This window comes from Diorhabda carinulata, chromosome 2, assembly GCF_026250575.1.
Source record: "Diorhabda carinulata isolate Delta chromosome 2, icDioCari1.1, whole genome shotgun sequence".
Taxonomy (NCBI): Eukaryota; Metazoa; Arthropoda; class Insecta; order Coleoptera; family Chrysomelidae; genus Diorhabda; species Diorhabda carinulata.
The window spans coordinates 11,196,590-11,208,880 of record NC_079461.1 but is presented as its reverse complement, the minus strand read 5'-3'; the positions used below and the strand labels follow the sequence as shown (position 1 = coordinate 11,208,880).

Sequence of the window (12,291 nt, the reverse complement as noted above, 5' to 3'; positions counted from 1 at the left end):
CTATTGTTCGATTGTGAAAATGCAATCATACGTTTCGAGAAACAGTCATTTGAAAAATACATTTTATAGGGATTGAAGCCCAGTAACGTATATATACAAGTTGATCAAGAAAACGCCAGGAAGTTCATGTAATCATCGCGTATTTCGTAAAAAATTTATCACAATTATTTTTAAAAACGTCTTACAATATATTTTCATCCTAGCTCATAAAAAAATGCGCGTTATATGTGACATTTTGAATTGCTTAGTAGCACATAAAATAAATTTAGATTAGTAAGTTGAGGTTAAAGTTTCTAAAGAAGACATGGATTATTATATCTTTTGTTGAGAAACTTATCTCTATAGTACTTTTGGGAATAATAAATACATTACCATGTTTCTAATGTAGTTGAGTCATAATTTGCCGAAGGAATGATTTTGAAGCAAAGCTTTTGAGTTAGTGAATTGCTTCACAAATCTTGAATCATGAATTTGGTATTTTACTTTTCATTGCTTAGATTCAGATATGAAATAGAGAAATAAACTCGTAAATTTTCAAACAAAGTAAAAATCCCTCGATTTTCATTGGTACACAATATCAAAAATAATACTGAACACACAGTTAACATTATTACCACTCTAACACTCACAATTACACTATCTGAATTGCGTTTCGATTACCAAGTTATCGTCTTCAGAGACTTAAGGTGAACTGTGAACAGTTTACATTCAGTTTCCGGAGACGATAACTTGGTTATCAAAACTCGCGTCAGACAGTGTAATTTTAAATGGTTGATGTAATGTATAAACAGTGTGTACAGTATGTGTAGTATATCAGTAACAGTTCCAAACACTTAACAGAAATAATGTCTTTTCTTCTCTCCAGCAACATAAACAAATGCGATCCTTGCTTTTTTAAATTTTCAATACTTATCTCAAAATATTATGAGAAGTATAGAAGACAATATATTCTAAGGAATTGTTCTAACATATAGAAATTATATCAAAGTGTTTCCTATTAAATTTGTTATAATAGTGATGGAAAACTAATATTAAGAATAACATATAGATATAACAATATTTGATATATTGATCAAATTCAGTACGAGTGCAGTATATAAATAGCTTGGTCACTATAACTGTCTCTAGTGCCTCAGTCGTCTCTGAGATACTGACGAATATTGATGGCCGCTAAGATATATAGCTCCACCCATTATGAGTTTCAAAGTTCTGAAAGAGTTAATCAAGTTATCTCAAAATAGATACAGACACTCATCGCCTTTTCTCCATAAATTTTTCACCATCGAGTTAAGATACCGAAAACTGTTTACCCATTTGATCCCAAAACAGTTGTGTCAGAACCACAAAATTAAGCAAATTACATTTCTCAACTGGCAAGCAGCTTCTTAACGATTTTTTTGATGGAGAATAAACATGAATCTGTACGATAAATTGGATATCAAGGAATAGTTGAAACTTTCGATGAACAAACACCATCTCAACACACAAAAAAATCTAAGTAAAGCTCAACTAAGAGTGAAACAATGACAAATGTGTTTTATGAAAAAGTAGAAATGGACGCTTGGTTATGTGGACAAAGCTTCGCTCCGAAAGAAGAACTTCAGGAAACTCGATGCATCCGACGTCTTTGTGAATATTATTAATATTAGGGAAGGTGGTATCTAGTCATGACATATATTTTTGTAATGAAATATATTGTTATCTCAATACTTCTACTATTCATGGTTTATTGCAACTTGATGATTCCGCCTGTTTCTTCCTTTTGTTGTGCTTTTAAACTATATTATCCCTCAATTTTTTCCGGGGTCTAATGTAGTCGGAACTTACTCGACTTCTCAGTGAGTTCTCCGTGATTCTACTCAGTATTCTCATCTCAGCTGTTTCCAGCATTCTTTGTGTCTTGGACGTGTCCGGTCGCGTTTCTGCTGTGTATGTCCTTATTGATCTTATAACAACTTTGTAAATTCTAGTCTTAGTTTCAGTTCTAATATGTTGTCTCTCCATATTGTATAATTGAGGCATCCTGATGCTCTATTGGCTTTCTGTATTTGTTTTTTTACTTCTGATTCTACATCTCCATAGTTTGATAGTGTAAGTAGTTATTTTCCATAATCTGTTGAATGCTGGTACCGTCAATTTCTATCTTCTATCTAATCGGTTCTTTGCTAATGACCAGTGTTTTTGTTTTTTGGGATGAAATTACCATGTTCAGCATCTTTGCTACTATGTTAAACTTGTGGACCAATCTTTGTAGGTCCTCTTCACTTTCTACTATGAGGATAGCATCATCTGGATAGGAGAGAATTTTTATTTCTCTATTTTCCATATTATAACCTTTCCTCCTTTTCACTGCCTTTATTATTTTATCCATTATGAGATTAAAAAGTAGAGGGCTTAAAGAATCTCCCTGTCTTATACCGGTGCTTATGTTCATTTCCTCTGTAAGTTGTCCGTCTATTCTAGTCTGTATTTTGTTTTCCTTATATATGTCTTCGATTGTTTTGATGATGTCTAACGGTATTTGTCTATTGTATAAAACGTAAACCACGTCCTCCAATCTAACCACGTCAAAGGCTTTTGTCAAGTCAAATAAGCAAATGAAAGCTGGTCGATTATATTCTAGAGCTTTCTCTGTGATTTGTCTAGTTACAAATACTGCGTCTGTACATGATTTCCCACTAATAAAACCATGTTGTGCGTCCTCAAAAGATATTCTTCGATTGATTGGTCGGATTAAAATTTTGGTTGTCATTTTTAGAGTGGTGTTTAAAGGATTTATTCTTCTATAGTTTTCCGGTTCTTTTCTGTCACCTTTTTTAAACAGTGGATTTAGTATACTTGTTTCCCATTTTCCCCATGATTTATGTAGTTTTTTTCGGAAAACTTATCATATTCTGTGTGTATTGAGCTTTCCAAACTATAAAATAAAATGAGACTATTTGCAGCTATCAGAAAATTACTAAATTTTGTAATTCCAAGAAATATCCTATGTATGAAGAGAATACTTTGTCTATTTGGAATTTCCCATTTTTCATTCAAAAATTCAGGTTGACTTTCTGAGTTATGCCTGGATATATCAAACAAGTTTATGAAGGAATTTGTAAATGTTTGCGCTTTCAGTTCTTGACTCTTTGCTTTTCTCTTTTTTTTTCAAACTCTCTATTAACCTCCTTTATTTTAGAATCGAAATTATATGGTTGACACACTGGAATACCACTAAATTTCCAAAAAAATACTCTTTTCTTATACTGGGTAGTTTTCGTTCATTCACTTTTTTACATGAAAAACCCAGCTAATAAATTTTCTTTGTAGCCAATTACCTATAACAATCGAAAGTACTTGAAAGATATAATGAATAGGTATAAAAGTTTCTGAAGATGTGTTTCACAGACACTGACTATTTGACTACTATACAGTATGATCTAGATTTCATAAATGTTGCCACTAAGTAATGTCAACTATTTTTGAAATTAGTAGTCCATAAAATTCAGTACTGTCCAATAGTTTCAGGGAAAATTATGAAGATGTTGTAAAAAATTTGATACGAGCTATTTCTTCAAATTTCAAAATTCAGTAATTTTTGAATGTCTGTAACTAGTCTTCTTTTGAAGACAATCTTACTCTGTTGTATAATGTTGTGAAACTTAAAGACTCAACTTCAAGAATATAATCTGTTTTTGTCGTGAAAATCTGCATACATTATGTGTAATTTCAAATTTGTAATATTTTTTTCTGTGTAAATTTAATGGGAAACTAAAATAAAAAAGCAGCACCTTGGAGTAGATTTCATGTTGTTTGAGGATTTTTTTGTACATCAAATACAAACATTTGCAAGAGTAAAAGTCAGAAAAAAAGTTATTTAAGCACCCTAGTATATTTATATATAATTAGAAATGAATATTTCCCACGAATCTTTACGTTATCAAAATCATTATGCATTCATATAACAGTCTAAAGGTTGAATAAGATTCCAAAAATCTTTGACTCAAATATTTTAAATGAATGTTATCATTACCAAACACTCTTCCAACTCACAAACCTTCATTTGAAAATATTTCTCTTTGAATTGAACAATATTTTCAAATAGCATTACACCCTTATTCACATCCATGAATTATTTCCTTTGTAGTCATATTTTTATTTATTTATTTGTGTAGCTATTCCCCAGATTCCAATTCAAGATTATAGTATGACTAAATCTCAGATTGCTAGACACACATGCTTTTAAACGTTGAAGAAATGTAAATAAAATCTGTTTACTTCAGTATATGCTGCGTTTATTGCAGTAACTTTAATTTATTTTCCTTAGATATTTCAGAGATGAAAGGGGTTTTTTAGAAGTATTCATTTCGCGATTGGATGAAAATATCGCATCTTCTTCGGAGATCTCACAGCGGAGGTAATTTTGTCAATTGCTTTGCTTTAATTGAATAAAATTTTAGAAAAGTGATTTTCTTGGACTGAGAAATCACTGATAAGAATAAATAGATCTAGACAGAAATGATTGCAGGAACGAGGTGATTATAAAGACATGTTTGTATTAATTATACTACATTCAAGAAAACTATTGAGTGAATTGATGAATATCTAGATAAATTCTAATAATTAAGTTGAGTAATTGTATGAATATGTTATATTTAACTTGGTTCTGCAACATTTCTTGTTTATGTATATATAATTATAACTTGGCACTGAGATACACTACTATATTTAGTTTAGTGTTCAAAATTACATAAATAAGTTAACATTATTGTTTCATATGAACCTCAAACAAAATAATAAATTAAAACAAGATTTATGTATGAGGTCACATTAACATCATAACAGAGTAATAGGTTTTAGGTGTGAAAAGGAAACGTACAACGATTTTACATTTTGATCTTTATTGGTTTTGAAGTAGGTAGGCCTTAACGAGAGGTTCTAGTCAGTCTTCTAGTAGCTCCACCATTGAGTTGTTTTCCTGTTGAATGTGACTTTGTGGCTCGTTAGATTACATCCTTGATAAAAAGAATGTTTAAATCATGGTGAAGTGTCTGATCACATATGTATCATTATTCATCTTTGGATTATATGCGCTTACTTATGAGGAGACCGTAGTTCCAAATAAGTACAAGTAAAGTCCGTAGTTCCAAATAGATTCTAGTTGGGTTTAGTATAAAATGATTTTATTATGAATATTCAACTTCGATTTTCTCTCTAAGAGCCTGTATAGTTGCCGATATTTTGAGTTAAGCTGTCTACTTTTGATTTTAATACATTTTTACCATGTAATACGTTGACTAAGATGTAGATTAAGATTACATTACGGTTTTATATGAACCTTACACGAAATAATAACGGAAAACATGATTTATGTACGAGGTCAGTTATGACGAACGAATTGCTTCTGACAAATTACTTTAGTTTCCAGCTACATCATAACAGAGTACTAGGTTTTGGGCGTAAAAGGGAAACATCCAACGATTTTTCACTTTAATCCAGTTCTATCAAGATTTCTAGTAGCGGGACCATGGTTGTATAGCTGCTCTATTAGGTTGTTTTCGTGTTAAATATAACGTTATGGCTCGTTGGATTCCATCCTTAAGAAAAATAATGATTAAATCATGGTAAAGTGTCTGATTACATATCGCACACTCAGAACGAGAGGATCACAACTCAAAAAACTTGATTTGCGGGAAATTAAGGTTGAAAGTTTACTATATTATAAACAGCAAGAAAGTGACGATTTTGTGATTGATGGTAAAATTTTTTTGTGTGCAATAATAATCCTTCCTTTCTTTCTATTAATTCATACATTTTGCCATTTATTTGAGTTTAGAATATTATTTAAAAAAGTTGTATAAAAAATAGTTTGACCTGTGACGATGCAAATCCATTTATTGTTTGAGTTATTACCATTTCCTAAATACAAATTCATTAAAAGATTTCTTTAAATTAGTATTGTTATTGTTATTATATATAGTTGAATGTAGAAGCTAGATAAAAAGAATGTAGTTAAGTGGAAACATTTTATTGAAAAAGATAAATTATAATTTTTATAAAAAAAGCAACCTATATAATATTGTAAAAACAGTTGGACGATTTTCAACAGCATCTAACATCACATTTTGTTTCCTTAGGAACACTTGATTGCACTAATTCTAATTTATTGGAAATTTAGTGCTTATTACAAATTATTCTTAGTTATACATCGTGTAATATTATTTAATAAAAAATACAATAATAACATAATCTGTATCATATTTTGAGAACAACTGATTGATCAAACGAATTCTTAAACTATTTTATAAAAATATACACACAATGTGATACAAATAAATAAAAAATTAATAAAACAATGTTTTTAGCCTTAATTTCCTCTCTTATTGGTAATTTTTCATAAAAGTCAAAATACGTGTGCGGAATATGATTCTTCGCAAATAAGGTCATCATCATCTTTTTTGAAAGGGATTCCCGGTGGTGACTTGTATGCTGGCAGTGGTGTGCATTCCTTCAAGTATATTGATTTACCTAGCTGGTCCTGTTTGGTGGAGGATAACGCCGATGCTCTCCACCGTTTTTTAATTTTCTGTTCTACGAAAAATTTTATAGAATCGTCAACAGTAAATAAAGTTTTGTCAAAAAAGTCTTAAATTACACCAAAAAAGGATTATTTCTTTCCATTTTAATAATCGTTATATCTCCAATACTAAATCGTTGCCCTTCGGTGTCTTTGATGAAGTTAAGTTCGAGCTTCGAATTCAAAACTTTAAAATAAAAAAAATCATTGAAAGATAGTTCATTGACTACGTACAGAGGTGGATTTTTTTTAAGGTCTAATTAGCTGTATGTATTGTTGAGGTACGAAAATCGGTCCAGATTTTCTAACTCTCGATATATCCTTTTCAATTGTTGAATGGATTCCGTCTCATTTTGTGTGTGACCTCTAATAAAATATGTAATCCGAGAAATTTTTTGAAATCTAGCCAAAGCGTACATATACATAGTCGCAATGAATTGATTCTTTTGTTGAGGGCAACAATTGTCATTAAAAGTGTGATTCCATTGTTATTAAATATTTCTTAAATAAACACGATAAAAATTGTCACAACGCAAAAAATGTCATTGCTCCATGTGAATAATATATAAAGCTCAGTCACAATTTAAAAAGGAACATAGCCGTAGAATCCAATTTAAAAAGCTTAAGACACATGTTGAAATGTGACGTTGCTTCATACTCTAAACTATAAATGCATAGCCACAATTCAAATAGTGCCAAAAAATTGTTAGTAAGGTGACATCAGCTCAAATGAAAAATAGAACAGCAAAGTCACAATTAAAATCGAAAATCGAAAAGAAAAGTCACATCTCAAAAAGTGATAACAAATTTCTTATCTCTCTCCTCATAAACACAGTTGATACTGACATGTTAGGAGTTGTGCTTCTGATCCGCGTGCAACCTCCATTATTCCGCTTCTAATGCAGAGACCCTTGCGCTCTCACGCGGCGTATACGAACACTAGAAAAGTGACGTTGCTACAGAAATGTTCAGCTATAAGAGATGAGTCTAGTCATGACAATAAATCAAAAATAGATTTTTTTGAGTTGTGACCCTCTCGTTCTCAGTGTGCGATATGTACTATGATGCATCTTTGGATGATATGCGCTTACTTATGTGGAGACCGTAGTTCCAAATAAGTACAAGTATAGTTTTGTATAAAATGATTGTATTATGAATATTCAGCTTCGATTTTCTCTCTAAGAGCCAGCACAGTTGCTGTTATTTCAAGTCAAGCTGTCTACTTTTATTTTGTCTTGTTAACACTTGTTCATATCTACTATTTGTAGATTATATCAAGGTGATGATGAATGTCAAGGGAGGCTAAATGATCTTCGTTCATAGCAAATACCACTACGTCGTAAACCAATGAGGCAATTATTTTGTTATTAACTAGTTAGTAAATGAATTGTGTAGAATAGGAATGGTGGTGCTCAAGAACACTACCTTGTGAAACACTCTGTGGTTGAATTTGACACAATAGTATCTATTCGATAGGTAGAATAGGAAATAGTTACTGGATAGTACGATATTTGATTTATAACGCAATGCTTTGTGTTAGACTCTGTGGAATGCTTGAGAAATGTTTAAGAATACAGCATTGTGATATTTTTATTATTCGAGATTTCGACGAATGTCTGTATTACTGGAAAGTAAGTTTATGATGCGTTTGAATAGGATTCTAAGCATAGTAATAAATTAGCGAGGGAGTTTTCTTTATATTTAGCCTGATATTGAATCATAGCTTGGGGCCTACGTTGAGTTTATTTATTCCTTGCTAGACTTCTCTGGGAGTGAAACTTTTAATCGTTATAGACATAGGTTAAGCTGTATCAATGATTTCTTCCATTTCTTCATCAGGAGCTATTGGATCAGTTTGAAATACATTTGTAATATGCACTGTGAAAAGTTTATGTTCGCTTTTTCTTGTGTATGGTCTCTTAAGTTTTGTTTTCGCATTCTTCAATATCTGGCCGTTTACTAAGAGGTTTGTGATATATTATTGAGAAATTTGCATCTCTGATGTCTGCTGCTAGTTTTTCACGTAGCCAATTATAGATGTAGTATATGTTATTTCTCTGCTAGATTCTCATCTCCCGGCGTTTTTCTGGAAATAATATTGGTTACGATGTAGATTGCCAGGTCTCTTTTTGCACTAGTATGGTAAATTACCGAGATGCAGTATCTACGTCGTACGGAGATTTGATCCGCCTGTGAAGATCAGTGTTTTCTTCTACGTAAAAATCAAAATCAGACCAATTGGAACTTTTTATGGTAAGCCGAGAAGAGAGGGTGAGTTGCTAATAATTGTGATACTTATGATATTGATAACTGGTGTATAGTCCGATGAAAAATCGGAGTAATATTCCATGCCATAGTTGTTTCTTGATACTTTTCTACTCCACCAATAATACCTTCCCACACATTCAACGATCATCTAGTTTGACTGTGTGTCATTATGCGATATGGATTTAATGATGAATAATAGTGAACTTTTGGCCTATTATCATAACAATTTTTATTAAACGTGACTTTATCTCCAAATAAAACATAGTCTGTCTGATGAACATTGAGGTGTGTATATATGTTTTTTGAAATGTTAGCTTGTATCGGTTATTCATTCTGAAAACGAGTCTACTCAATGAGCACGTGTTATCATGACACAGCCACAACACAGACAGTTCAAATATGCTTCGTTTTAATTGCTGAATTGATAGAAAGAGCGTCGCCGGAGTTATGCCGATTTTTCGAGAGCGTTATGCAGTCCTCTCCAGATTGCTCCATTTATTAGAAGTAATGCGTTGAATCTAATATGAATAAGAATAATTTAAATTGTTTATTTTCTCTTCAACAAAGGCTGTTAATGAAAAAATATTGGAAATAGCATCCAGGACAGTTGTCCAATGAAAAATCTAAAACTTTTCTTCTTTTTATCACTAAAGTGAGTGAAAAGCTTTTATTATTTGTGAGGTAATTTGTGGACAGGTTCAAAAATTTCTTTTCAAACAATTCCAATAGAAACTTCTACTATAAATTATTGTTTATTATAAAACAACTTAGTTATTTCAACAATAGGACGCTACCGAAATCAGCAGAATCATTCATCTCATCTTCCATTCTTACCATATGTTTTATAACTATTTATACGATGGAGTAGTGAAGACATAAAAAGGAACTATAGAAATTTTTCAATAATATAATAAAACAAAAAAACTGGAGTGGAAAATATAACAATTGTTTTTATCATTGTCACCAAGATGAATGCTTCTATAGGAGGGCTAAATGCTTAGGGTAATTTGTGTAAAAAATTTGGATTGGGTGAGGAAGTGAATTAACTATCATATTTTTTGTGAAAGAGTCCTAGCTCTCTTCCAAGGTACATAATTCCGTATGTAAATACCTATATGAGGAAAAGAAATAAGCCAGGGAAGATTATTTGTGCGAGAAATAACTGAAGTTTGTATACTATCGGCAAAAGCATGATCACAAACTAATATTCAATCTAAGAAATTTGACCACTCGAATAGTAAACTGAAACATCTACCGAACACCAATGAACTCTTTAATCAAGTTAATTAGGCTGGTCTACTCAAGAAAACATTCCTCTGGACGAAAAATTGTACGAACGGATACCAAACAGAAATGTTGTATGCATGAATAAATTCTTTTATCCATACAATAATTTTGTAATGTGTAAGTGAGAATACGCAGTTTAGAATCTGGCTACGTGAGTATTGACAAAAAAGCTGATTCAGAATATTCATGGTATCCATTATGAAAAATAATATATAACATATGTGATGTATATTGAATACTTACATAAAACATGAAGTACAATCTGTTCGGAAACATCTTCGCCAACTCCATTATTAGCGGTGCACTGATAAACTCCGGCTTGATGGCGGTCTACCCTGTCGAGGCTCAGAACGGGGGTCACAGCCGTCTGCACACCGTCCGGTAAAAGGTTGTTTTTTCGCGACCATGTCACTTTCGGGGGCGGATTTCCCGATGCTTTGCACTCGAGTTTCACAGAAGAACCTTTTTTCACTTCAACGCGACCGTTTGAAGTAACATAGTGTATTCGAGGAGGAACTGTAAAAAAAAGAAAAAATTAGTTGGATTATATCATATTGATTCGATAAAAATAAGTTGAAGCAACTCAAATAGAATGGATAAAACTGTTATGAATCAAATGAATGAAATGTTTAGCTGAGATGAACAAAGTAATAAAATAATATATATAAAAAGGGGGGACTGGAAAGTGATATCGCTTTTATTAACTTCAAACCAATAAATAAATAATCGATTTTGGCGTTAAGAAGTTGTTGGAGCGAGATCCAAAGATATGATATCGGGCGAGTATGGCAGGCAAGGCTGTATCTCCCACCTTAATTCAATAATTTTTCATCTTATCCAGTGTGGTCAATCTGCCTTTCATTGTCGTATTGTGAAATAAACCTTTTATGTAGATAATCGATCAGAATAAAGTTCTGCATTAACAGTCTATGTCCAAATTTCAGTTTTTCAAATGAACAATTACGTGTATATTTCATAAAACACAGCGCTTTTTCAAGATGTTAACTCAGAATTATATGGATATTACCATGACGCAGTTTAGATAATCATATGGGACTCATTTCTCTGTCCAATGAAAAAACGATAGAAAAACTGGATCTGTTGAAGCAATACGTTGCATGTGATGAATCGGATGGCTAATTATTTTTCTGTTGCAAATGTTCTTAGTTGACTCGAAGTCGGTTGAGGGTGCTCCTCGATTGTCTGACATAGATATGCTTACACTTCTGCCCTCAGTCTAATGTTGATCATCTCAATCCCCAGGAGTCAGAGAGATCGAGGTTGAATAAATCTCATGTAATGTCAGGTATGCTCTTCTGGTATTTGGCCAGCCATTTCCCCCAGATTACAAAAAAACTCTATGATTTCATCATTTAGAAGAGAACAAGTCACATAATATACGACATAACGACATAATTTTCTTGTCTAACATAAGTCTCACTTGAGTGCACATCTAAAGTAGGAATTATTTGATCTATAGCTTACTTATAAATGCGATCAACAATAAATGAAAAAGTACCGTGAGCGTACTTAATATGAGCTTAATAAAAAATTTCGTCTATTTAAATTGTTATCAACTTGCGTGCTCTGCTCAAGAAAATATCCTCTAGTCTGGACTGATAATTGAAAATGAAAAGGCAGTTTCGTGAAAAATGATACAGTTTAAAGTAAATGGAGTGTAACTATTCTTTTAAACAAGCTGTAATTGTGAATCACTTATTATTATTGCGAATAGGTCTCCGCCCTGGAGCCAGACCTGCCTGAATTTAGTGGAATTCTAAAATTGGTCTGTCGTGCCGACGATGTTTGTTTCTTAATATTTTTTTTTATTTTATCAGGCGGTTCATTCACATTGTTTCTGTAGCGCAGTTAAGTTTAGTTTATAATAAATAGTCGTACTAAACAAACCCAAATAGAAAGTAATCGAGGAATTTGAATAAATTATTTTAGTTAAGTGATAGCGTTAAGTAAATTATATAAATAAGTTAAGTGTAGTGTAGGAATTCAAATAAATTAAGAATGCAAGAGATAGTGTCTATTAATTCACCCCACGAATAGAAATCGTATGAATGAATTAGAAAAACACTATATTATTTTCGGCAATTATTGTATAACAGAATCATACTTAAACTGCACTAGTTCTAAGCATTGTTTTCACTATTATACCGATTCCATAC

General features: G+C 31.9%; 1 protein-coding gene across 1 annotated transcript in view; it reads right to left on the bottom strand.

The window, feature by feature from the left end:
• Positions 1 to 12,291, bottom strand: part of LOC130903512 (limbic system-associated membrane protein-like) — a 1,047,744-nt gene that overhangs the window by 361,223 nt on the left and 674,230 nt on the right. Inside the window, exon 5 of the mRNA XM_057815654.1 lies at positions 10,358 to 10,630. Within this exon, the coding sequence (XP_057671637.1) occupies positions 10,358 to 10,630 (273 nt within the window). The remainder of the gene's footprint in view (positions 1 to 10,357; positions 10,631 to 12,291) is intronic.